Below are 24,762 nucleotides of genomic sequence, written 5' to 3'. Positions count from 1 at the left end.
ATGTTTTTATACATGTAAATCCAAAGGAGCAAATCTCAATTATTAATAATAACTAGTATTATTATTAATAACTATACTTATTGAAAGTATAATGGGAAAATATTGCTTTAAGTTAAGAATGATCATGGGCCTTTTTCTTCCCAAATTATTTATTACCTATTTTACCAAGGACAGAATTCAGCTATAATTACAGAAGCAGTCATGTTACATTTATTTTCAAGAAAAACTGTAGACTGAAATCTTCTAAACTAGAAACTCACCAGTCTTGAGGAGTGACAATGTGGAGACGTGCTTTGTAGAGCAAGGCAGAATTTTTCTTCCAGATCCAGACATGTTCAGGCAAGAACATAAGACTACAGCCAGATGCAAAGGGGAAAAATTTCCTCTGCTGGTCCAGATCAACAAACAACTAAATCCCTAAACTAAAAGACTCCTTTACCAATGTTTAATATGTTTAATATGATCAGAAACTCAACTCAAGGGAAAAAGAAAATCTGGTCTGAGATAACTGTTTATAGACTATAAACTGACAACCAGCATGTAATCCAGTACCAATACAAAACACAAAAGAAGATTCATGTGACTCACACTTCCTTTGAATTGGATTACAGGAGAAAAACAGTTCTAATTTGTAAATGCTAAAATCTCTTACTTTTAAATAACTCACTGATTTTACAACTAAACACACATGCCAGCTTTTACTGTCTTTATCCTCTATGGATACTGGTGCAGGGTCAGGCAGCATCCTTGAAAGTAAGGTCAAAATAAAAACTATTCTAAATCTTAGTTACACTTCCACCTGGTGGAAATTCCACACCAGGCTTTAGATCTTCATTATACATCTCATGAAACTGTCTTCGTGAATGGCTGCACCTGGAAGTCTGACACCTGGAGAATTTTTTTTTTTGTAGACTAGATTATTTTTAAGTACAGATAACTTTAGATTTTAAGTAAACATATCCACTCAGAACCGCCAATGTTCTCACTGTTATCAGTAAAATGGGAAATTTAACAATAAATTAGGAAAAAATAAATATACAGGTAGATATTTATTAGTACATATTAGTTCTTGAGCAGGTAGTAGATTCTATGTCCATTATACTATTAAAAGCATAAAGAAACAACTATAATAGTAGTGAGCACTGTACAATGTATAGAATTGTCAAATCACTATGCTATACACCTGAAACTAATATAACATTGTGTGTCAACTATATATCAATAATTTTTTAATTGAAATCAATAAAAGATCCATTCAAGAAACAATGACAATAGTATTTTATGAGCCAAGGACAATGATTAATCCAATTCTGTTCACTTAAATAAATAAGTCAAAGGCAACATAACTTATTGTACATCAGTGTTGACTCCATGCCTTGCCCTTTGCATTGCCAGCTCTTCAGCTCAGTCCTAGATGATAACCTGAGCAAAGATATCTCAGAATCAAGATATCTAGTCTTCTACCTTGGTGTGAACATGAGTGAGTATCATGCTGATGATTTCATAGGGCATCAAGCCAGAGCAAGGGGACAGGTGCTTCCTTTCTGAGGAATTAAGATGTGCATAGGTCAGAAGAAACATTGGAATTTTCCTTGAAGAACACTGAGTCTAAAGTCAAAAGCTTTGAAAGCAGCCCATTAAGCAAGGGAGCTAGACAAAGGTCAGGTGTACCAGCATGGGGTCAGGACAGAAAGGACAGACACAGGGCACCCTTCTCTGTCTGAGATCCTTTACAGCCAGACCCAACGTGTGCAATGACAAAAACTTGGAACCAAGCTACAGGGAGACACAGCTCAGAAGATGAAAAAAAAGGCTCTGGTTTTGCTCAAGGTTCACAAACATTTTCTACATCAGTTCTTGATATTAAAGGTCTTCTTAAAACTAAGGAGCATGCCTTTCAGTAAGCCCAGAATGCTAAATACAAGTCAATGCCTTTGATTCCTTATTAGGAGCATACAACTATTTACTCACCAAACGTTTACCTACATTGTTCTTGGAACTCTTTTAGGCATCAGGGTCACTGTAAGGAATAGTAGGAGACCCAGAAGTTAAACAGCAACAGACAGAATGGGCTCTGAATGTGACTTTCATATCCCTGGTAAGTGGCCTTCCTATGGACATCTTCCTCACTCTCCTTAACTCATGTTTCTACTGAATTGGAAGTCCTGGTTAACTTAGGTTCTAATTCATTTATACTTCCTGTACTATACTTGTCCCAAATGTAAAAGCCTTAAAAACTCCTATTTTCATTACACTGTCCTCTCACCAGCAGGGTACCTGATCTCCTTCCCAAGACTCTAAAATGCTACAGATGCTAATGATGATACCAAATCCAAAACAAACACATTAGCAAGTCCCTGGAAGTGTGTAGAGCAGTGAACACAAACAGGGACTTTCCACTTTGTCAAGTAAATGCATCATAGACCTTAGCCCAGGCAGTTACCAGGTTAGGCATAAATTCTTTGATGGGCTATTAAAGGGAAGCAAATAAACTGGAGGCAATTCAAAGGCAGGGACTATGTTCTCAACTTCTTTGTAATTCCCCACCTAACCTAGCACAATGCTTGGTTGACAGTTGTTTCTTGATTAACAATTAGTTTTTGTTGATTTATCCCTTTTACGTGCTTTTCAAACAAAAAATAGGACAGTGTCACGAGGGTTACATGAGCAACAATATTCTTGACACACTTTCCTGGAACATAAAATTCACTCAAAGATATAGAGGCATAACACAGTACACTGTATTTTTTTAATAGAGTGCAAAAATCTACATTAATGTTTAAGATAAAATATGAAAATCAAAGACAACTCACACTTGCAGCTGGGCATTTAAAGACATACTCTCAGACCTCAGGAGATGCACACTCACTATTTTTAGTGGAGAAGCCTGCAGCCTGGTTACACATACACACACACAAACACACACATACACACACACAATTTCCTTCCTTCCTCTTCCCCAAAACTTACAGATTTTCTATAATTCCACTTTTAGGAATTTATGTTAATAAATTAAAATATCTATAATGAGTGCAAATATATATGTAAATATATGAGTGCAGCTATTCCTCTAGGACTGTTTTTATTTTTTTTATTTTTTTTTAATATGAAATTTATTGCCAAATTGGTTTCCATACAACACCCAGTGCTCATCTCAAAAGGTGTCCTCCTCAATACCCATCACCCACCCTCCCGTCCCTCCCACCCCCCATCAACCCTCAGATTGTTCTCAGTTTTTAAGAGTCTCTTATGCTTTGGCTCTCTCCCTCTCTAACCTCTTTTTTTTTTCTTCCCCTCCCCCATGGACTTCTGTTAAGTTTCTCAGGATCCACATAAGAGTGAAAACATATGGTATCTGTCTTTTTCTGCCTGACTTATTTCACTTAGCATAACACTCTCCAGTTCCATCCACGTTGCTACAAAAGGCCATATTTCATTCTTTCTCATTGCCACATAGTATTCCATTGTGTATATAAACCACAATTTCTTTATCCATTTGTCAGTTGATGGACATTTAGGCTCTTTCCATAATTTGGCTATTGTTCAAAGTGCTGCTATAAACATTGGGGTACAAGTGCCCCTATGCATCAGCACTCCTGTATCCCTTGGGTATACTCCTAGCAGTGCTATTGCTGGGTCATAGGGTAGGTCTATTTTTAATTTTTTTGAGGAACCTCCACACTGTTTTCCAGAGCGGCTGCACCAGTTTGCATTCCCACCAACAGTGCAAGAGGGTTCCCGTTTCTCCACACCCTCTCCAACATCTATAGTCTCTAGGACTGTTTTTAAAATAATGAAAATTATGAAATGGGTGGCTTAGTCGGTGAAGCAACCCATTTTGGCTCAGGTCATGATCTTGTGGCTTGTGAGTTCTAGATTTTACTGTAACTTAATTGCCTGTTTATTTCTCTAAAGCTCAACTATAAGTACCATGAGAGTAAATGTGGAGTATATCTTGTTCACAAAGGTATTCCCAGCTTCTTAAAAGAAAACACTTTTTGAAAGATGGAACTTATTTTGAATGACTGAATCAAGACCACAGGAGGAGAATTTGACTTTACAGAGAGAAAAGCAAGCAGTCATATAAACTAAAAACACCTCTTCCTTAGAGAATGGAGGAAGAGATAATAAGAGTATATGTCTTGTTTTTGTTAGTTCTTGATAAAAAATATTAGATATAGGGGTGCCTGGGGGTGCCTAGGTGGTTTAGTCAGTTAAGTATCCGACTTCAGCTCAGGTCATGATCTTGAGGTTCATGAGTTCAAGCCCCGCGTCGTGCTCTATGCTGACAGCTCAGAGCCTGCAGCCTGCTTCAGATTCCATGTCTCCTCTCTCTGCCCCTCCCCTGCTCATGTGCTCGCTCTCTCGCTCTCTCTGTCTCTCTCAAAAATAAAAAAAAATTTTAAATGTGTTAATAAAAAAAGATTTAGGGGCACCTAGGGGGCTATAGGTTAAGCATCTGACTCTTGATTTCAACTCAGGTCATGATCTCATGGTTTGTGAGCTCAAGCCCCATGTTGGGATCTGCACTGACAGCATGGATCCTGCTTGGGATTCTGTCTCTCCCTTTCTCTCTCTGCCCCTCCCCCCTCGTGGGTGCATTCTCTCTCTCTTTCTCAAATAAATAAATAAACATTTTTTAAAAAGAAAATATTACATTTAATCATATGAGATAGCTATTATTTGATAATTTCTTTTACCTACAAAATGACAATTTCATATAGGTCAACTTAATACAATCTTGTGGTATCAAACCTGGAGAAACCAATTTCCTGATACCAAAGATCAAAGGTTGGAGCCAGGTCCCTGAACTTTAATCTCTTTCAGTGGCCTTTAATCTGTTAATTTTGATAAATGAGTCAAGAATATATCTCCATGCATAAGATATGACTGAAGGAATTGAAGTTGAACCACTTTTGCACAAGACATGTTCTATCCAGGTATACCCCTACCACCTCCTCTGGTCTCATACACCTGTTCTGCCCATATATTTATGCTACCAGTCTAGCACCTTCAAAAAATTTGAGTTTGGGACCCTCACTTAGGAGCCATACCTGTTTTTTCTTGCCCCAGGTCAAACTCAAGACTATTGTTTCTGGTTTCCCTGTGCACAGCCAGAGAGTAAGCCTGGCAGTTTTCTCTAAAATACCATCATTCATTCTTGTTAGTATCTGAGAAAGGAACATCTTTAGGATCAGGGACAATGACTGCTTAACATATAAAATGTTCACAGAATCTTCATATCCCACGTGGTGTTTAATAGTTACTTTTAAAAATACAGTGACAGAAATATAAAAATTTAGTTCCCTTGTGTGAACAGATGAGTTCAGATTCTGTGTCTTCTTTAGTAAAGGTTGCTATTCCCCTACCATATATTCAAAAAATGTAGAGGGAATTAAGATAGGCTTTACTTCATATTTTGCCTGTAACAAAACCACTATACTGGATGAAAACTAGAATTGTCATTTATTTCCTAGGAAGCAAATAAATTTTATAAAGCTAGGCATTAGTCCTGAATTTTCCTTATATCATCTCTTATTGTTAATGTGGTTGATCTCTTTTCATGCAAGTAGGCTGTATGTATATATTACAACATAAACTAGAACACTCGTGGAAAAATGACTAACGTCAGCTAATAACCAAGCTGGATCATTTATGTTCCAAATGTTCTTCTTCATCCACCCACGGTTTTTTCACCTGAAATGTCCAGATATAATCTTCCTTATAAGAGAATATTCATGCTAAATTGACATAATTCCAACACTACTGATTGGTTTGGACAATGTAGTGGAGTAAAACCCAGTCATTCGGGGTTGTTTAATGAAACAACTGATTGACTAAACTGTTTACTTTCCACCTGTGATGTTAGTTTAATGTGAATGCAACATTATTATAGCATCAGGTCAAGCGTAGAAAAAAATCAATCCTACTGTAAGGAGTGGACAATTTTCACTCTTCAGGATAGATAACTATTATAAAAACTTCCCCTTATAGTCTAGGCAATTTGAGACATTGTGATAAATTAACAGCTATAATATTCAGCCCAGAATAGTATTTTGTGAAGCAGGGCTCTTTCTGGTCTTGTTCACTCTTATTTGTTTAGTGTCTACATTGTAAGCATTCAGAAAATATTTGTGGGAGGAGTTAATGAAAAAAAATTACTGGGGGCCTGGCCAGCTCAGTTGGTAGACCATGAAATTCAACCTGAGGCTCATGAGCTCAAACCCCACTTTGGGTGTGGAGCCTACTTAAAAAAAAAATCATCAATTGCCTATCCATCCATAGAAAACATTTTGTCAATAAAAAATCTGATCAGTCACATTTGATATCTCAAGACCTCCAAACATAAAGACTCCTAAATAATTGCAGAACTGAAAAAAGTACTGTGGGCCCCAGTACTGATTTGGGTTTGAGACAGTGGTTTCCAAACAAACATGCACTGATATCATCTAGAGGACTGATTAAAATCAGACTGCTGGGCCCCAACCCTAGAGTTTCTGCTCAGTAAATCTATCCAGGGCCTGAGAATCTGCATTAATAACAAGTTTCTACGTGAAGCTGATGCTGCTGGTCTAGAGACCACATTTTGAGAATCATGAATTAAGAGAAATAGACTACAGTTGACCCTTGAACAATACCAGGATTAGAAGCATCAACCCCCCACCCCCATGAAGTCAAAAATCCATGTATAATGTTTGACTCTTCAAAAACTTAACTACTGGGGCACCTGGGTGGCTTGGGCAGTTGAGCAGCTAACTCTTGATTTTGGCTCAGGTTGTGATCTCATGGTTCATGGGTTGGAGCCCTGCATCAGGCTCTGTGCTAATAGGGTGGAGCCTGCTTGGGATTCCCTCTCTCCTTTTCTCTCTGCCCCTGCCCTCTTGCTCATGCGTGTACACACACACACACACACACACACTCCTTCTCTCAAAATAAATAAACTTAAAAAAAACCATTTAACTATTAATAGCCTACTGTTGACAGAAAGCTTTACCAATAATATAGTCAACTAACACATATTATATGTTATATGTATTACATACTTTATTCTTAAAATAATACCTAACTTTTCCTTAATTTTTATGGTATTTCTAGGCTATTTCATCTACAAGTTTTTTCAAATTGTTGAAAGTCTCCAAAAATTTTTCAAATATATTTGTTGGAAAAAATCCTCATATAAGTGGACCCGCATAGTTCAAACCTGTGTTGTTCAAGGGTCAACTGTATTTGGTAAGAACAGCCTTTTATTTTGTTGACTAATACACTTCCTGCAAAAGTCATGTTTACAAGCAGATTTCTTGCACATGTAACACAATCTTATCAGTTCTCTGGTATTCATATTGTCTCTATTTTCCTGTATGGTATCCAACAGTAAGTCTTTCTAGTTCAGTTAGAACCTGTCAATTCACTAGCAAGAAAAATTTCTGCAAGCACACCATCCTTCTTGATATTACAAAACTGTCCAAACAAAATTTGCTTTGCTAGGTAGGCATTATTTCTTAGACTAAGTTTAACTGTTATCCACATTATAAGACACTCCTTAGATAACACATGTCATTAAAGGCATTAACAAACTATAGCTACTCTTCATCAGACCGAGGTATGGCAGGTGCATTGATGGTAAAATACCTCCAAATGCTAACAAGCCTTATGGACAAAGTTTTGGCAGATTGGTAAAAACTGTATGTACAGTAATATTGATAATGTTTCTAGCTTCATCTCTGGGGCCTAGCCAGTATAACATACCTATCTTTGTTAAGAATTTTGCAGGTACTTCATAAAGGCTAAATAATACTCATCTTTTAGGAAAAACATAATCTTGCAGGTTTTAGAGGTATGAATCTATTAATGTTTTTTTAACAAAAGAAGTATTAAAAAGAGAGTAGGCTCCTTAGCTGCTTTAGTGGGAAGTTTAATAAATAATTAAAAAACAATAGCCCAGCACATTTACTGGCCCACACCTTTCTCCTCACAATATTATGTGGAAGGGCCACCACACCAGCACATGCTCAGGAGCATCCTCTCTCCCACCCAGGGGAAGTGCTAAGCAAGAAATGATTTACTTCAAATGCTGCCAAGGTTGAGTATCTAAAGACTGGTTTGAGTTGCACATCCAGCAAGGAAGCAGGTTTGGGGCAAGTGCAAGCATCTGAGGACAGGAAGGCTTTTTGACAGTCCCTGGTTGGAGTTTTCTCAAAAAGATTTGCAAGATGCCAAGTAAATCGTGAGGCTTCTTGCCTCACCTCCTTTTATGTCCCTCCTTGAACGTTCTTGTATAAACTTGTCCTCAGGATGTCTTTCCGCCTCTTATAAACTCCCACCTCTGGGTAGCCTTGGCACCTCTACCTTACCCTGAGGCCCTTCGATTACTTGCCCATTTCACATTTCTATGCTTAAAAACTTCCCTTCAAGGCAGGAACACAATATACACCACACTCTCCTTTCTGGGTCAGGCAGACCGGGTGGTCATTTCTTAACCAAGTAGCCTTTCATGCAAGCTGTAATCCTTTGTCTCAGAAGATGCTCCTTCTCTCTAGAAATAAGAAAATAAACTACCTTGCAAATAATTACCCAGCAAGGGCTGTATGAGAGACCCCACCTTTTAAAGAACCATTTCCCAGACCATTTTGATTGAGAGCAAAGTCGGAACTGAATCCAGAGGGGAAAAAGCAGCCAGCAACCATGATGCATGTTGCACCTCTCCAGGTGCTCCTGGCTACCAAAATCTGTCTTGGTGTACTTGGAGTGTTATAACAAAATACTATAACTGGGTGGCTTAAACAAAACAAGTTTATTTTTCATGTTCTGCAAAATGGATAGGTTGAGATTTTCCAAACTTTCAAGTTCTGGTTCTGGAATTGTTTAAAAATTCATTCTTCAACTCATTTTTCTCTTCTCATATTTTACTATAAGCAGTTAGGAAGAACCAAGCCACTCTTCCAATGCTTCGCTTAGAAATCTCCTCAGCTAAAAATCCAGTTCATTGCTTGCAACTTCTACCTTCCTTGCAACCGTAGAACATGAACACAATTCAGCCAAGTTCTTTGCTACTTTATAGCAAGGACTGCCTTTCCTCTAGTTCCTGATAACATGTTACTCATTTCCACCTGACACTCCACCAGAACCACCCTTAATGTCCTTATTTCTACCAACATTACACTCATGATTATTTATGGATTCTCTAAGAAGACAGAAGCTTTCTCTCTAGCTCGACTCCTTTCTTTCTGAGCTCTCAGCAGAATTTTCCTTAATGTCCCTATTTCTCACATGCACCTCAAAACCCTTCCAGGCTCTACTTGTTACACCTCCCAAAGCCACTTCCACATGTTTAGGTATTTGTTACAGCAGTATCCCACTTCTCCCCCAAGCACTTCTTACCTCCGGCACCACTTCTCCCTCCAAGCAAAGTCCCATCAACTAGATTGGGATTTCACACTTTCCTTTGTTCCTCTTTCCACAGCTCCAAAATAACAAAAGTTTCTCATTTACCACATGGAATCACATTTGTCCTTCCCTTATCCAACCAAGATTCTCTTGACTGCGTTTATCTTAACTCTTTAGCTTAAAATTTAGCTTATATTGGCTCATAGTTTTTCAGAGCCTATTATGTGCCAGGCACTGTTCTAGTTGCTGAGGATACAATAGAGAACACAACAGACAAGAACTCTGTTCTCATGGGGAAGACAGACAATAAGTAAATACGTTTAAATACATATGTGATTTCAAATAGTGATAATTGCCATGAAGAAAAACAAAGCAGGGTAGGAGAGTCATAGAGAAGAAAGACCTCTCTGAGACACATATTTGACCAGATGTTATTTAAAGCCATGACTCTGGATGAGATCACCTCAGGAGAAGAGCAAATAAAGAAGAAAAAGCTGAAGACTCAGCTCTGGGGTATTTTACCCTTTCAATTTCAGTAAGAATAGAAAGACCCAGTAAAGGCGACTGAGAAGGAAGCAGCTGGTGAGATAAGAAGAAAACTAAGAAAATAACAGGTTCTGGAAGCCAACAACAACACAAAAGCGATTCAAGTAAGAGGGAGTAATCAACTGTGTCACATACTGCTAAGAGATTGAGTAAGATGAAGATTAAGAATTGTTTATTGAACTTGGCAAGAAAGAGATCTTTACCAACCTTAAGATTGGTTTTAGTAGAATCAGAGACAAGAGCCTGACCAGAGTGTATTCCAGAAATAATGGGAGGTGAGAGAGTGATTACAGACAATTCTTTCAAGAGAACTGTTATGAAGGAAAACAGAAATGGTGGGGGATATGAATGTGAGGTCACGAGAGACCCTCTCCAGATGGAGTCATATTACAGCATGAGGTTGGGATGATGAGTAAAGAGGAGAAAACAGATGATGCAGAAGAGAAAGGGGATGATTGCAAAAGCAAAGTCTTTGAGTAGAAGAGGGGCCACGACCCAGTGCAACTAGAGCTAGAAGCTGGAACAGTTTCCATGTTGCAACAAGAATAAAAGCAGTATGTGTACAGATGCACAGTAACCAGTAGATTCGTTGGTCAGAAGGTGAAGTTGTTCTCTTGTAACTGTTCCTGTTTTCTCAATTAGATGCAAAATCAGCAGTTGAATGTGAAGATAAAGGAAGGGTAGTTACAGGGTTGAGAAATAAGGTTGCTGCACTGCCATGAAAGGATCACTTAGAACATGTGGTCAGGGGCACCTAGATGGCTCAGTCGGTTAAGCAGCCAACTCTTGATTTCAGCTCAGGTCGTGCTCTCACGGTTTGTGAGTTAGAGCCCCACATCAGGCTCTGTGCTGGCAGTACAGAGCCTGCTCGGGATTCTCTGTCTCCCTCTCTCTCTGCCTCTCTCTCTCTCTGTCTCTCTCTCAATCTCTCTTTCAAAAATAAATAAATACACATTAAAAAAATAAAAACATGTGGTCATACTTTTAAAGTGGGACCACTCAGCACAGCTGGATGTTTTCCTCCAGCTACATTAAGCAAATTTCAGATTAAGAACTTTTGCTCTGCACCCTCTCTCTGAGTGACTTCATCCAAATCCATGACTTAGCCAAAATTTATGTCTCACAATTCCCAGATCTATGTGTGCAGCCCAAACTTCTTCTTGGAACTCCAAATTCATAATGTCTGCTACATTTGTCACCTTAAAATCTCCTATCTCTTAAACTCAACATATCCAATACTAACATAGTATTTTAAAAACGAATCCTCTAGTCCTTAGCTCTGCTAATGACCTAACATCCTGAAAGTCCTGTTACATTTCTTCCCTGCACACTCCACTCCTTGACCTCCAAATAACCAGACTCTTATGGATCCTAACTTCTTCATATCTTGCATAGTTGTTCCCTCTAATTTCACTGCCATTTGCCTAAAATCAGTCTTTCATCACTTTTACCTGAGTTCCTACAATAATCTCCTGTCTTTTTGATGTCAGTCTATCCCTACTTCAATCTATCTGCTGCACTGCTTCTAGGCTTCTCTTTGGAAGATGCAAATCTCATCACTTCACTTCCCTACTTAAACTATTTCACAAGTTCTCTATGTCACTTAAAGAGTAAAATTCACTTCAAGGTGTGATATTGACTATCCTGTGCCTCATGGCCTTTTCTTTCAGTTCCAATTCCTTGCAGTTTGCCAAACCTCATGTTGTGTCACATTTATGTACCTTTAAACATATCCCTCATTTGAAAAATCTTCTCTTCCTCTTCTATTACAACTAAGTGCTGGACCTTCCTGTAAACGTTATCCTAACATCTCCCACAGCAAATCTCTTATGTACTTGCAAAGTACCCTAACTACACTACACTTATACTCACTTATCACACAGCCCTCACTTGACCCCACACCACTTCCAACTACCCACCCCCATCTCTCTGCTCTCCTCTATAGCAAGTCCCCCACAAAAAAACTGTCCATACCCACTGTCATCCCATCCTCTCCTCCCTTTTCTCTGGAACACATTAAGTTGTTTTTTCATCTTGACATTTCTAACAAATAACTCTTGACAAAGTCACAAATGTCTTCAACATGGCCATGAATAATGGTCAACCCTTAGTCTTCATCTTACTGATCTAGCACAGTTGCAGCATTTGATACAATTGATTACTCCTTCTCTCTTGGAAGACTTTCCTCTCTTGGCTTCTAGTCAGCGCCTTGTTCTCCTCCTATCTCACTGGCAGCTACTACTTCATCCCCTTTGCTGCTTCTCCTCTTCAGTCTGATCTTTAAAACCTGGAGTGCTCTTTTCTATGCTCCACTGACTCACTCTCTAGGTGATGTTATCAATTTCATAGCTTTAAATAACATCTGTAAGGAGAGCAGTGCCCAAATATGAATCCCGAACCAAACATCTACACTGAACTAGACTAGAATACCCAACTAACGACTTAACACATGCACTTGAATGTCTAGTAGGCAGCCTACCAAACTCCTTCAGCAATCTTCCCTTTTCAGTAAATAACAATTTCATTCTTCCAGTTGCCCAAGCCAAAAACCTTGGAGTCATCCATGACTCCTCTTTCTCTCACAGCTCACCTTCAATCCACTGGCCAATCTTGTAAGATCTGCCTTCAAAATATATCCACAATCCAATCACTTCTTACTCATCATCCTGGTCAGTCCCATTCTGTCTCACTCAAATTGTGTAACAGCCTCAACTGGTCTCCCAGCTTCCATCTTGTCTCCTTTCAAACAACAGTCAGAGTGTTTGAAACAAGTGTACCATGTCTCTTCTCTGTTCAGAATCCCCAAGTTTTTCCCATATCAGAGGCATTACAATGTTTTATAAGACCCTACATAATCTAGCCCCCCAACTCCCTCCCTAAACTCACCTTCAACAACACCCCAGGATTCTACTCCAACTACACTGGCCAAGCATGGTCCTGGTCCTGCCTCAGGCCCTCAACACCTGATGTTTCCTCTGTCGGGTATGTTCTTCCTGGGGATATCCACATGCTCACTCCCTCATTTCCTTCACATCTCTGCCACCCTCTCAGAGAGGCCCTGTCTGACTATTTTCGATTAAACTTGTCACTGTCTCTTATATTGTGTTTATTGCTTTATCTTCTGTCTTATTCCATTATAATATAAGCTCTGTTAGGACAGGTATTTATTTTATTCACTGCTATATACGTAGCATTAGAAGAGTGCCAAGCATTTGATATTCAATAATAAATCAAATGGATTTTTTTTTTTTTTAAGTAGGCTTCATGCCCAGTCTGGAGCCCAACAAAGGGCTTGAACTCACAACCCTGAGATCAAGACCTGAGTTGAGATCAAGAGTCAGAAGCTTAACTGACTGATCCACCCAAATGTCCCTCAAATAGATTTAAATACTGTTTTATTTATGTGTCTCCTCCACTAGAATCTATACTCTTTTAAAAGAAGGACCATATCATATTCAACTTTAAATCCCCTTTGCCTAACACAATGCCTTATAAGTTCAATCTATTTGTGAATAAATGACTGAATGAATATACAACTCAACTGCAAACATGAGGATATCTATTGGTTAACAAAAAAAATTGATACCATCAGTCAAGGGAAAAGAGAAAATGTGCTCCTGAAAGAACCTGGGCTCCAGAGGTGGTAGGAGACTCAGGTCAACTAATTGGAGCCTCACATTTTAGACATGGATCTCCATCAGAACCATGGCTTCCAGGACAAGGACAAGTGTTCTGTTTACTAGAACACAAGCTGAGAGGATGTCTCTACCACCATCTTGCAACGGCATGGGATGTTAGACTGAAGAAAACACTACAGAAAACAGAACCAGGAAATGTAGAACCCAAATCCCAAAGGCATTGCTTGAGCTCTGAATTCAGTACTGACCAAATATCTACTCCCTAGACTTTTAAATTATGTGAATGCATTCCCTTTTTTGTGTAAACTGGTTTGAATTCAGTTCTCTGTCACTTTCTACAGAAAAAGAAAATATTGATTGATTCAGGATCTTTAAAAAGTTAGATTCTTCTATCTCTCTCAAAAATAAATAAACATGAAAAAAAAATTTGTAAGTGGGGGCACCTGGGTGGCTCAGTCGGTTAAGCAACTGACTTCCCCTCAGGTCATGATCTTGCGGTTCCTGAGTTTGAGCTCGCATTGGGCTCTGTACTGATGGCTGGGAGCCTAGAGCCTGCTTCAGATTCTGTGTCTCCTTCTCTCTCTGCCCTTCCCCACTCGCACTCTGTCTCTTTCTCTCTCTTAAAAAAAATAAACATTAAAAAAAATTTTTTTTTAATTAGATTCTTGTGCCCCAATGCCAGATATTCTGATTGATTTTTTTCTAGGCCCTGGAATCTATATTTTAACAAGGTCCCAGAGGTATCCACGTTCTGAGTTGCAAGCAGCAAACCAAAGTCTAGCAGAACTAAAGTGAAAATAATCTATTAAAAGGACATTAGGCAGCTTACAAAATAAATAGGAGGTCTGGAAAACCAGGCTTGGAGCTACATACCAAGAAATTAATGCCAAAATCATGCTGCCAAACTCATCCAGTAAAGCAGTCACAGATAATGCCAAAGAATGGTAAACACTATGACTTGCACAACTGCTCCCAGGAATTCAATTGTGAGGCAACCACCATCACCCCTAACATTGCTCCCACTGCTACCCTGTAAATTCAGTCTTGTTGCAACTACTACTGAAAACCAGTCCACTGCTACTGCTAAGCCAGAAGCTTGATTTTGCTACTTCTGCTAATGCTACTAGAAAGCCAAAAAGATTTTTCTATGATCCTCTCTCCTTTACATCACTAGCTCCTCTGCATCCCACTGGAATTTTCTTTTTTCTTTGCTTTTCTTTTCTTTTCTTCTGGAGAGAGACTACAAGGGGGAGGGGGGAGGCAGAAAGAGGGGGAGAGACAGAATCTCAAGCAGGCTCCACCCTCAGCACAGAGCCCAAAGTAGGGCAGGATCCCAGGACCCTAAGATCATAACCTGAGCCACCCAGGCACCCCTGCAATTTTCTAATTCTAGAAAAGAAAACAGGTTCTGCCTTACAATGATACTCCCAATTGGAGAAGCCTCTAATCATGCATTTTACTCAACTCTGGCCTGAGAATGAATTTAGAAACAACAAACCATGAAGTAGGATCAACCAAAAGAAGTCTTTTATTCTGCCAATGAGCAAGCTACAAGGAGGGCCATCTTTTGCTTAGAGGTCCAGAGTTTATTTTATACCACTGGCATTGTTTCCCTCTTTCTCATATCAAAAGACATTATAAATATTTCTGCTCATGGGCGCCTGGGTGGCTCAGTCGGTTAAGCGTCCAACTTCAGCTCAGGTCACGATCTCGCGGTCCGTGAGTTCAAGCCCTGCGTCAGGCTCTGGGCTGATGGCTCGGAGCCTGGAGCCTGCTTCCGATTCTGTGTCTCCCTCTCTCATTGCCCCTCCCCCGTTCATGCTCTGTCTCTCTCTGTCCCAAAAATAAAATAAACGTTAAAAAAAAAAATTTAAATATTTCTGCTCAGACATACCAAATGTACCATTTTGATCAAACTGCTAGAACAGTCCAGGCTTACAAACGATTTTACTAATTTTTCTCTTCAAATTTGTCAGTGAATTAATAGTCCATATAACTTACTAGTCTAATGCCCACACGCTAAAGATTATAACCACCTAAATGAAAATTATTTTAGTGATGTGTTCCAGGAATTTGACATAATTGTGGCATACCTACCAAAAAGCTAGTAAGATTTTTCTGTTATCTTTTTTCTTAATGTTTATTTTTGGGAAAGTGACAGAGTGCGAGTGGGGGAGGGGCAGAAAGAGGGAGACACAGAATCTGAAACAGGCTTCAGGCTCTGAGCTGTCAGCACAGAGCCCAATGGGGGACTCGAACCCACAAACTGCAAGATCATGACCTGAGCCAAAGTCAGATGCTCAACCAACTGAGCCACACAGGTACCCCAATTTTTCTGTAATCTTATAGTAAAATTAAACATCAAAAATCTTTCTCTATAATCTCTTCTCTCTTTAGCATGAGAATGAAAGGTTTCCCCCTCCTTACACATGGACTTTTGTCCTTAGCAGTTGTATTCAAATTATTCCAGTCAAACAACTGGTCCCATCTCTAATGATCCATTGCTTTGCTTTAATATATGTCTGTGTTCCCTCATGATCTCTGACAGAACTCTGGAAAAATAAGTTTGATCTCTTCCTTAAACTCAATATGAAGTGTGGCTGGCATGCTCGCTGCTTCATTCAACATGCAGCTGTTACCCACCATCAGCTTTTTCACATGGTGCAAATTCTCAGGTGATGGGCCAGATTAAGAATGAAGATTTTTCTGGTCCTCTTGCCACAACAGAATCTGTTTCTCACTCTGGCACCTGGATAGCTGACAAAGTCCCAGCAGAAGAGGCATCTTCCCTGTCATTTCACTTTTAGGCATGCAGACCCACATGCTGATTAGCAACCTGCAGGCACTTTCTTGATCTCTGACAATACTTTTGACTATGAATTCTGCCTCCACTCTATACCCAGTTTGTATACTGCCACGGTACCATTGGTGGAAGCTGTTGCAATCCACCTTTCCTCCTTGACAGTTTATTTCAGTGGCTCCCACACACAGCTAAGGTTCTGAGTCACTGTCTGTCTGTTTTTCCATGGCATGACCTCAGGGAAAGGCTTTGCAAGTGTTTGATGATGGGGCTTTTACCTGCACCTTGGTTGGATCTTCTTGGAACAGTGCTAGAAGGTATCCCTCCTGACCACTGAGACCATGCCAGTCCTTTGTCTTTTTTCTCATCTTTGTTCTCTGGCTCCTGGGCCTTCCCCCAATAGCTCTGTTTAGGTTATATTACCTCATGTGCAACTAGATTTGTACAGTTCTCTTCTGGTAGCAAAAGCAGAATGTCGTTCTCTTTTATCTAAAGAACTGAACCTCCTTGCAAAATCTATAGAAGGCGCTGGATCACAAGCCTTGAATCTACTCTGCAATGAGCACATTTCATATCCTGATTTAATCAAATTGTGGGATACATAAGATTTATCAAATTATAGAAACAGAAGGTTCTAAGAGATTTCCTAGTTATTTTACCTTACAAGAAAACAGAGGTTTGGAGAGGTAGATTATTTTTTAAAATAAACAGCTACTGATAAACAGATCTAGGACTAGAACCCAAGTTCAGGGATCATTCTTCTCTACCACTCTGCCTTTTCTTCTAAACTTTTTCTTTTTGTCCACATGGAAACTTTCTGCTAAAGATGCCCTCAGCATGTAGTTACTTAATGAATAGTTTAATGGGAGAGAATGAAGAAAGAGATATACTTTATATCAATGCTTTATAGGATGGCTGAGTAATGGCCCCTCCCAAAGATATCTATGTCCTAATCCATTGAACCTAAGAATATGTTACCCTACATTGTAGAAGGGACTTTACAGATACAATTAAGTTAAGGATCTTGAGATAAGGGGATTATTCTAGATTATGTGGGTGGACCCAATGTAATTACAAGAGTCCTTATAAGTGAATGGTGAAAGTAGCACAATATAATAGAAGGTAGACTGTCATAACTTAAAAATGCATGTTAGATACACTAAGCAACCACTAAAAAATAAAACAAAGAATATAGCAAAATGGAGAGAAAACAAAAGTTTTTTAAATATGCAATTAATCCAAAAGAAGGCAGGGAAAAAAGGGGGGAAGGAACAAAGAACTTATGGACAAATAGAAAACAAACAGTAATACAGAGCAACATACAGCTTCAGAGATTCTGGGGACACCATCAAGCATGCCAACATATGCATAATGTGAGTTCCAGAAGGAAAGGAGAGAGAAAAAGGAGCAGAAAGAATATTTGAAGAAATAATGGCTAATAACTTCCCAAATTTGAGGAAAGATATGAATCCTGACATTCAAGAAACTCAACAAACTCCAACTCTGATAAACTTCACATATAGGATAAGATCCACACTGACATGTTATAATCTAATCGTTGAAAGTCAAAGACACAGAAAGAATCTTGACAGCAGCAAGAGAGAAGTAACTTGTCATATCCAAGGGATCATTAAAAAGATAAAAAGCTAATTTTTTTAAATCTTACCAGTCCCTTTCTTCTTTCCTTTTTAAATATTTATCTTTCAATTTTGAGAGAGAGAGCACATGCACGTGCACTAGCATGGGAGGGGCAAAGAGAGAAGGAGAGAGAATCCCAAGCAGGCTCCATGTTTCCAGTGTGGAGCCAGACATGGGGCTCGATCCCACAAACAATGAGAACATGACCTGAATCAAAATCAAGAGTCAGACGCTTAACTGACTGAGCAACCCAGGCACCTGAAGAGCTAATTTATTAAGAAGCTACAGATTCCAGAAGGCATTGAGATGATTTATTTAAAGGGCTGAATGGGGGAGAAAAACCTGCCAATCAAGAATTATACATCTGGCAAAATTATCTTTCAAAAATGAAGGAGAAATTAAGATATTCTCAGGTAAACAAAAAATTGAAAAAACTCATCACTAGTAGACATTCCCTATAAGAAATGCTAAAAGGACTCCTTCAGACTAAAATGAAAGAACACTGGATAGTAACTCAGAGCCATATGAAGAAATAAAGAACTCTAGTAAAGGTTTTGTATGTACCTACATACATAGGTAAATTCAAATGGCAGAATTTTTTTTTGTTCTGTAAACCCTCTTTTTTTTCTATATGATAAGCCAATTAAATAAAAAGCTAAGTTCATAAAAAGCCAAATTCATAAAAAATTATAATTCTGTGTTAATAGGTATATAATGTATACAGATAAAATTTGTGACAATAACATAAAGAAAGCAAAGCTGTGTAGGAGCACAATTTCTTTATGGTACTGAAACTAAGGCCAGTGCTCCTGGTGGTCCTGTGGATCTGTCTCTTGCTTCAACAGTGTTTGGAACAGATGGAACAGACCCAGGGATGCCCCTTCCACTGTACAGTGGATCAGAGATTTATTTAACACTGGCAGGTTCAGAGGAGACCGTTTCTCCAAAGATCTGAGCACCAAATCCAAGTGGGAAGGGTAATTTATAGTTGTCAGCTTCCATATCTGTGGGGGTTTTCGCCCGCAGGTTTTCGCCTGGGCAAGAAGAACCCAGAAGAGGGGTCTCCAAGCTAGAGACCAGAGCTTGTTTTAGTCCCATCTGCCATCTTACGGTGTAAAACTTTATTCATTTTCCCAACACTACCAGCCTCTGACCACCCTCCAACCTTTTTTCCAATCACAACCTTCGGAGCCATCTTCTTGCCCACCCTCTGCCTCCACGACCAGCCAACACCCGATTTTGAACTTAGCTCCTTATCATCGATCAACCACGAGCTCCCAGATTCATCAGAATTATTCCACCGAGGTAGAGGCTGCCCTCAACCGACTGGTCAATATGTATCCGTGGGCCTCCTACACCTACCTCTCTCTGGGCTTCTATTTCGACAGTGACGATGTGGCTCTGGAGGATGTGGGCCACTTCTTCTGCGAGTTAGCTGAAGAGAAGCCAGAGGGGAGCTGAGCATCTGTTGAAGATGCAAAACCAGCGCAGGGGTCGCACCCTCTTCCAAGACATGCAGAAGCCGTCCCAAGATGAGTGGGGTAAAACCCTGAATGCCATAGTAGCCTCCCTGCTTCTGGAGAAGAACTTGAACCAGGCCCTTTGGGATCTGCATGCCCTGGGTTCTCCCCGTGCAGACCCCCATCTCTGTGACTTCATGGAGAATCGCTTTCTAGATGAGGAGGTGAAACTCATCAAGAAGATGGGTGACCACCTGACTAATCACAGGCTGTCCGGCCCCCAGGCTGGGCTGGGCGAGTATCTCTTCGAAAGACTCACCCTCAAGCACGACTAGAAGTCTCTGGAGCCCAGCAGCCTTTGAGAGGGTCCCTCTGGCATTCCCCCAGGTGCCAGGACTTGTGCTTGAGTCTCTCCTTGTATCCACTAGGCAGCTTTTTAACCACCCTGAGCCCTCTCCCAAGCCATGGACCAAATGAAAACAATAAAGCTTTTTTGCAGAAAGAGAAAGAAAGAAAGAAAGAAAGAAAGAAAGAAAGAAAGAAAGAAAGAAAGAAAGAAAGAAAGAAAGAAAGAAAGAAAGAAAGAAAGAAAGAAAGAAACTAAGTTGGTATCAATTCAAACTACAGTGTTATAAATGCAAGATTATTAGTTATAATTCCCATGGTAACCACTATGAAGATAACTACAAGTTTATACAGAAGAGGAAGTGAAAAAATCACACGATACAGTAGGGAAAAAAGATCAAACACAAATGAAGGCAGTATTAGAGGAACTGAGAAACAACAACAAAAAAATTGATACATAAAAAACACAGAAAAACGGCAGAAATAGTTCTTCCCTACGAGCAATTGCTTTGAATATAAATGGATTAAACTTGCCAATTAAAATACAGATACTGCCAGAATGTATTAAAAGAAAAAATGATCCAACTATATGCCGCCTACAAGAGACTCACTCTAGATTCAAAGACAAAGTTTTCATCTCAAATTAGAAGCAAATAGTTGTCATAATTAAGATGGAAAAAAACTGCATAGGCATGTGGAGCAGGAAAAGGGTGGACGTCAGGAATTCAGAGTTGGACACATTAGGTCTGAGATGTCTGTAGACACTCCAGTGAAGATACTGAAGAGGTTGGATATATGAGCCTGAAGTTCAGGGGGAAGATCCAAGCTAGAGATAAATATTTATAGTCATCCTCACAGATTTGGTTTTTGGTTTTGGTTTTCATTTTTGTTTGTTTGTTTGTCTTTCTGTTACTGATTTGTTATTTAAAGCTCTTGGAATAATGAGATATAAAGAGTCTGTGTTGATAACAGTTCTAAAAACTGAGTTTGGGGTCATTTCAGCATAATCATTTGGAAAAAAAGAGTAGGAATCAGTATAGGAAACAGAAATAGTGGTTGATAAAGCAGGGAAATCAGAAAAGCCAAGTGATGAACAAGTTTTAAAGAGAAAGCATCTGCTTTGTCAAAAACTATTCTGTCTTTTCTTCCCAGGTCTGGTTTGAGACATTCTCTCACCTCATAATTGGTGTTTTCTCCTCAGGGAGTAGTTTATTATTAAATCCAAAGTCTCATCCACAAGAAACAATCATAATGGGTTACCCATGGTTCTGATGCTGCGTGCGTGTGTGTGTGTGTGTGTGTGTGTGTGTGTGTGTGTGACATTATAGTCTAACCCTGAAGAGTAGAATGGGAAAATCATGGACTCTAAAGCCAGTCTTAACTCCACCACTTCTATACTAGTTGTGTGGCCTTGGGCAAATCACTTAACTTCTCTCTCAGCCCCAGTTTCCTTGTGTGTGCAGTAAGGTTAACAATACTGTAGCTATCTTATAATCTGCTGTTAGAATTAAATGACTTTCTATATGTAATGACACCATAAGAGTTCAAAAATGTTCATTCCCGGCTCCTTTTTGACATATGGGAATATGCCCATATCTCGATGTTCTTTCAACTGCTGAAATTGAATATCTTCTCCTGCTGACTGGCTTTTCGTTCTCTGGATAATGGCTTTTATAAAGAAAAACTTATTTCAAATGCAGATAGTTAGGAGGTAATGATTTGACTTGTTCTATGAGGAGTCCTTTAGGAAAAGGAAATATTCCTTCAACAAAGTTGCTTTGATACTAAATGGGTGGGAAGTGAGAGGAGAAAATTTTAAGCAGGTCCATTTGAAGCAATGGAGATGAAGATAACTCTTTGAATATAAAGATAATGTAGCTCCTAAGTCAAAACTCTTTCCCCAACACCTCTAACCCTTTATTCTTAACTCCCAACCATCTTCAGACCTCTTTCCCTACTACCCCTACTAGCACTTCTCCCCTATAAAACAAAAGATGTTACAATTGCTTTTCCCATTTCAAAATCATGAAGCTTCCACATGGAATTTACTTGCTATTTATGTTATTGTGATTTTTTAATTGGATTAAGCCATATTTCTTTGGGGGTAGGGTGCAGCGTGGTGGGGGTGAGAGGAAGGAGAAAGGAACTGTAGAACAGAGAGGTATGAAATGAAACCATCTGAAAACCAGAACCTTCCAAGAAAGTGAAGGTGGTTAACTCTTTTTTTTTAATTTTTTTAAAATGTTTTTATTTATTTTTGAGACAGAGAGAGACAGAGCATGAATGGGGGAGGGGCAGAGAGAGAGGGAGACGCAGAATCGGAAGCAGGCTCCAGGCTCTGAGCCATCAGCCCAGAGCCCGACGCAGGGCTCGAACTCACGGACCACAAGATCGTGACTTGAGCTGAAGTCGGACGCTTAACCGACTGAGCCACCCAGGCGCCCCTGAAGGTGGTTAACTCTTTAAGGCAATCTCCTCAACCTCTTCCCCTTGATTTCTTCAGGATGCCTCCTTGTTTACACCATTTGGATTGAGTAATCAAGAAGAAGGAGTGTAGAAGAAGGTGCATTAAAAAAGTTTTACGATATGCTATCAAATCACAGAAAGGGCAAGAGAGCCTTAGTCATGTCACAAAAGGTAAATAAGCTTCAAAAACTACATGTAGTCTATAGCCGTACCTACTACAGTTGGAGAACTCAAAACTAGTAGTATTTATCAGCTTGCGTGCAGGATATCACCTGCATATCCCAACTGCTAACTGAAACACGTAGTTTCTGTTTTGATCCTAATAACACATAGCATTTTATTCATTTAGACTCAGAGGACTCCTGCAGCCCTGAACAGGGTTCACTGAAGTAATCTCTCCTGTCTCTGCCTTATCTCCATTATAAATCCAAGGTGTCTTTGGAGATGGATGGGTACCAAGTTATCTAACTTAGGCTGGCCATACAGGCATCTGGGGAATTTCTCCTGGTAATACATTAAGAACAAAGAAGTCCCAAAGTACAGAGGGCATATGCAGTTATGCTTCACCATTCTTAGTTTTTCTACCCAACATTTATCACTATTCCCAAAATACCAAAGGAGAAACAAAAGAGTTACCAACAGAAAGAAGGAACTTGGAAAGAAATTAGAAAAATTATGATTTATCAAGATAACAAGGGAAAAGCACATACTCTAGCAGTATAAGAAAGTTACCTCATAGGATTCATACTGCAGATACCTAACATGAGCTGGAGGAACACCCTGGATCGCCAAATGTCAAGTAACATCATTATTACCAATCTTTCTGGTAATTATCAAACTTTTTGTTACGGTGTCTGGACTCTAATAACACCACTGAGGTGAACAAAGAGAGAAAGAAAACATGGGGAAGAGGGAAAAACAGAGCAAATACCTACTTCAAAGATAAAACCACCTGAATGATACAGGAGTCTTGAAAGACTGCCTGAAGGAATCAAACTGCATTACAGGCCAGGAGCAGGGCTTTGTTTCTGACAGTCTCCACAGGGTCCAAAATTCCACAGTGATATAGTGTGATCATCTGGATGAGCTGAAACATTCAGCTGTACCATGGCAAAAGGACACCCACACTCATCAGGTCCAAAAAGCCACTATGGAACCAAAGAGAATGGAAGTTTGGGGTCTAAATTATCTAATCTGGGTTAGATTTGTTACTCCACTTTACTATGATATAAACCGTTTAGATACATTTATTTAGTTTGCCTTCTTTAAAATTAAAAATGAAGAGTGGTCATGTAAGTGATGTTAAAATATCTCAGAAGGACCTCCTTAGCCTAGATCCTGTCAGTTGTTTTCAACTGTAAAACACAAATATGTTTAACCAGTGAAGAAAAAAATCATTAGCAACTGGGTTGCCATGTGTCAGTCATGAAAATGCTCCTCTCAGACCTTTTGGTGTGAGAGCATAATTGACTGACAGCCTCAGATCCTGTCCCTCTGGATCCACCACTGCATTTGCCCTAAGGCCACACTTCCAATGGACTGCTCCCAGCCAATGACAGAACAGCAGAGGCACTAAGGCAGGCCCATTCTGGCAATCCGCAGGACTCTTTGGTGACTGTGATTTCAGGATTCCCCATCAATCTGGCCAAATGTTTCTTGGCACTATACTGCAGTCTGAGACACTTCCTACACAATCCTCTATCCTTCCCTCTCCTGTACATGATCTGAAGACCTTTCCCCATCTTCTCCTGCTGAACTAATATGCCCTGAAGGCCTGAAGGACTATAGGAAAAAAGATCTGCATTTCAACTATCTATCAGAATGTTTTAAAACTTTACAAGGGCACAGAGACTTACTTATTTCTTTATTTTTATTGCAGTGTAGGTAATCTGTTAAGCAAAGCAGAGTCTGAAGATGACTAAGAAAATAAACCTGGAACAAAAATGCTTTGCATCTTAAAATTTGCATAAAACATAACCAGAGCACAAAGGGGTAGATGCAGCCTCAGTGCCCAGGTAAACATGCACTGTGCCTTTGGTGCCGATCCCACAAATGGGATCTGCCCAAAGCTGGTCTTACGTGTGTTCCTAACTTGTCTGAAAATGTTTAGAGATTGTCATTCCTGGATCAGCACTTTTAGTTTGGGTTTTGGTGCCAAAAACACCTTTAATTCTGTGGTTTCCATTCATCTGCTATTGGCTTGACTATTGATTCATGCAACCTCACCCAAAGAATAATAAATGGTTTGCCAGTTCTAGTGGAGTAAACCTAGATTAGAAGCCGTAGTTTGGTGGACGCTGCTCAGACGAGTCAGGTTCTGCCAGGTTGGTGGTTGACTTAACCTAAAATAAAGTGCAAGGATCTACTCACTTTCCAGATATGTCCAGGATTCTAGGAGTGGTCCAAAGTTATTTGGATCCATGAAAGGTGTGGTTCTTCTGGGATTCACCTGGAACACAGGGATCCTAGAGATATTCTTATTCCT

General features: G+C 39.5%; 1 protein-coding gene across 1 annotated transcript in view; it reads left to right on the top strand.

Annotated features, from left to right (window-relative positions):
* Window positions 1-19,970, top strand: part of LOC131489596 (uncharacterized) — a 37,798-nt gene extending 17,828 nt beyond the window's left edge. Inside the window, 2 exon segments of the mRNA XM_058691612.1 lie at window positions 19,099-19,464; window positions 19,466-19,970. Coding sequence (XP_058547595.1) covers window positions 19,099-19,464; window positions 19,466-19,801 — 702 coding nt within the window. The 3' untranslated portion in view covers window positions 19,802-19,970.
* Window positions 19,971-24,762: the final 4,792 nt, after the last annotated feature.

Source organism: Neofelis nebulosa, chromosome 11, assembly GCF_028018385.1.
Source record: "Neofelis nebulosa isolate mNeoNeb1 chromosome 11, mNeoNeb1.pri, whole genome shotgun sequence".
Taxonomy (NCBI): domain Eukaryota; kingdom Metazoa; phylum Chordata; class Mammalia; order Carnivora; family Felidae; genus Neofelis; species Neofelis nebulosa.
The sequence above is the reverse complement of the archived record's forward strand: the minus strand, read 5'-3'. Positions and strand labels throughout refer to the sequence as shown.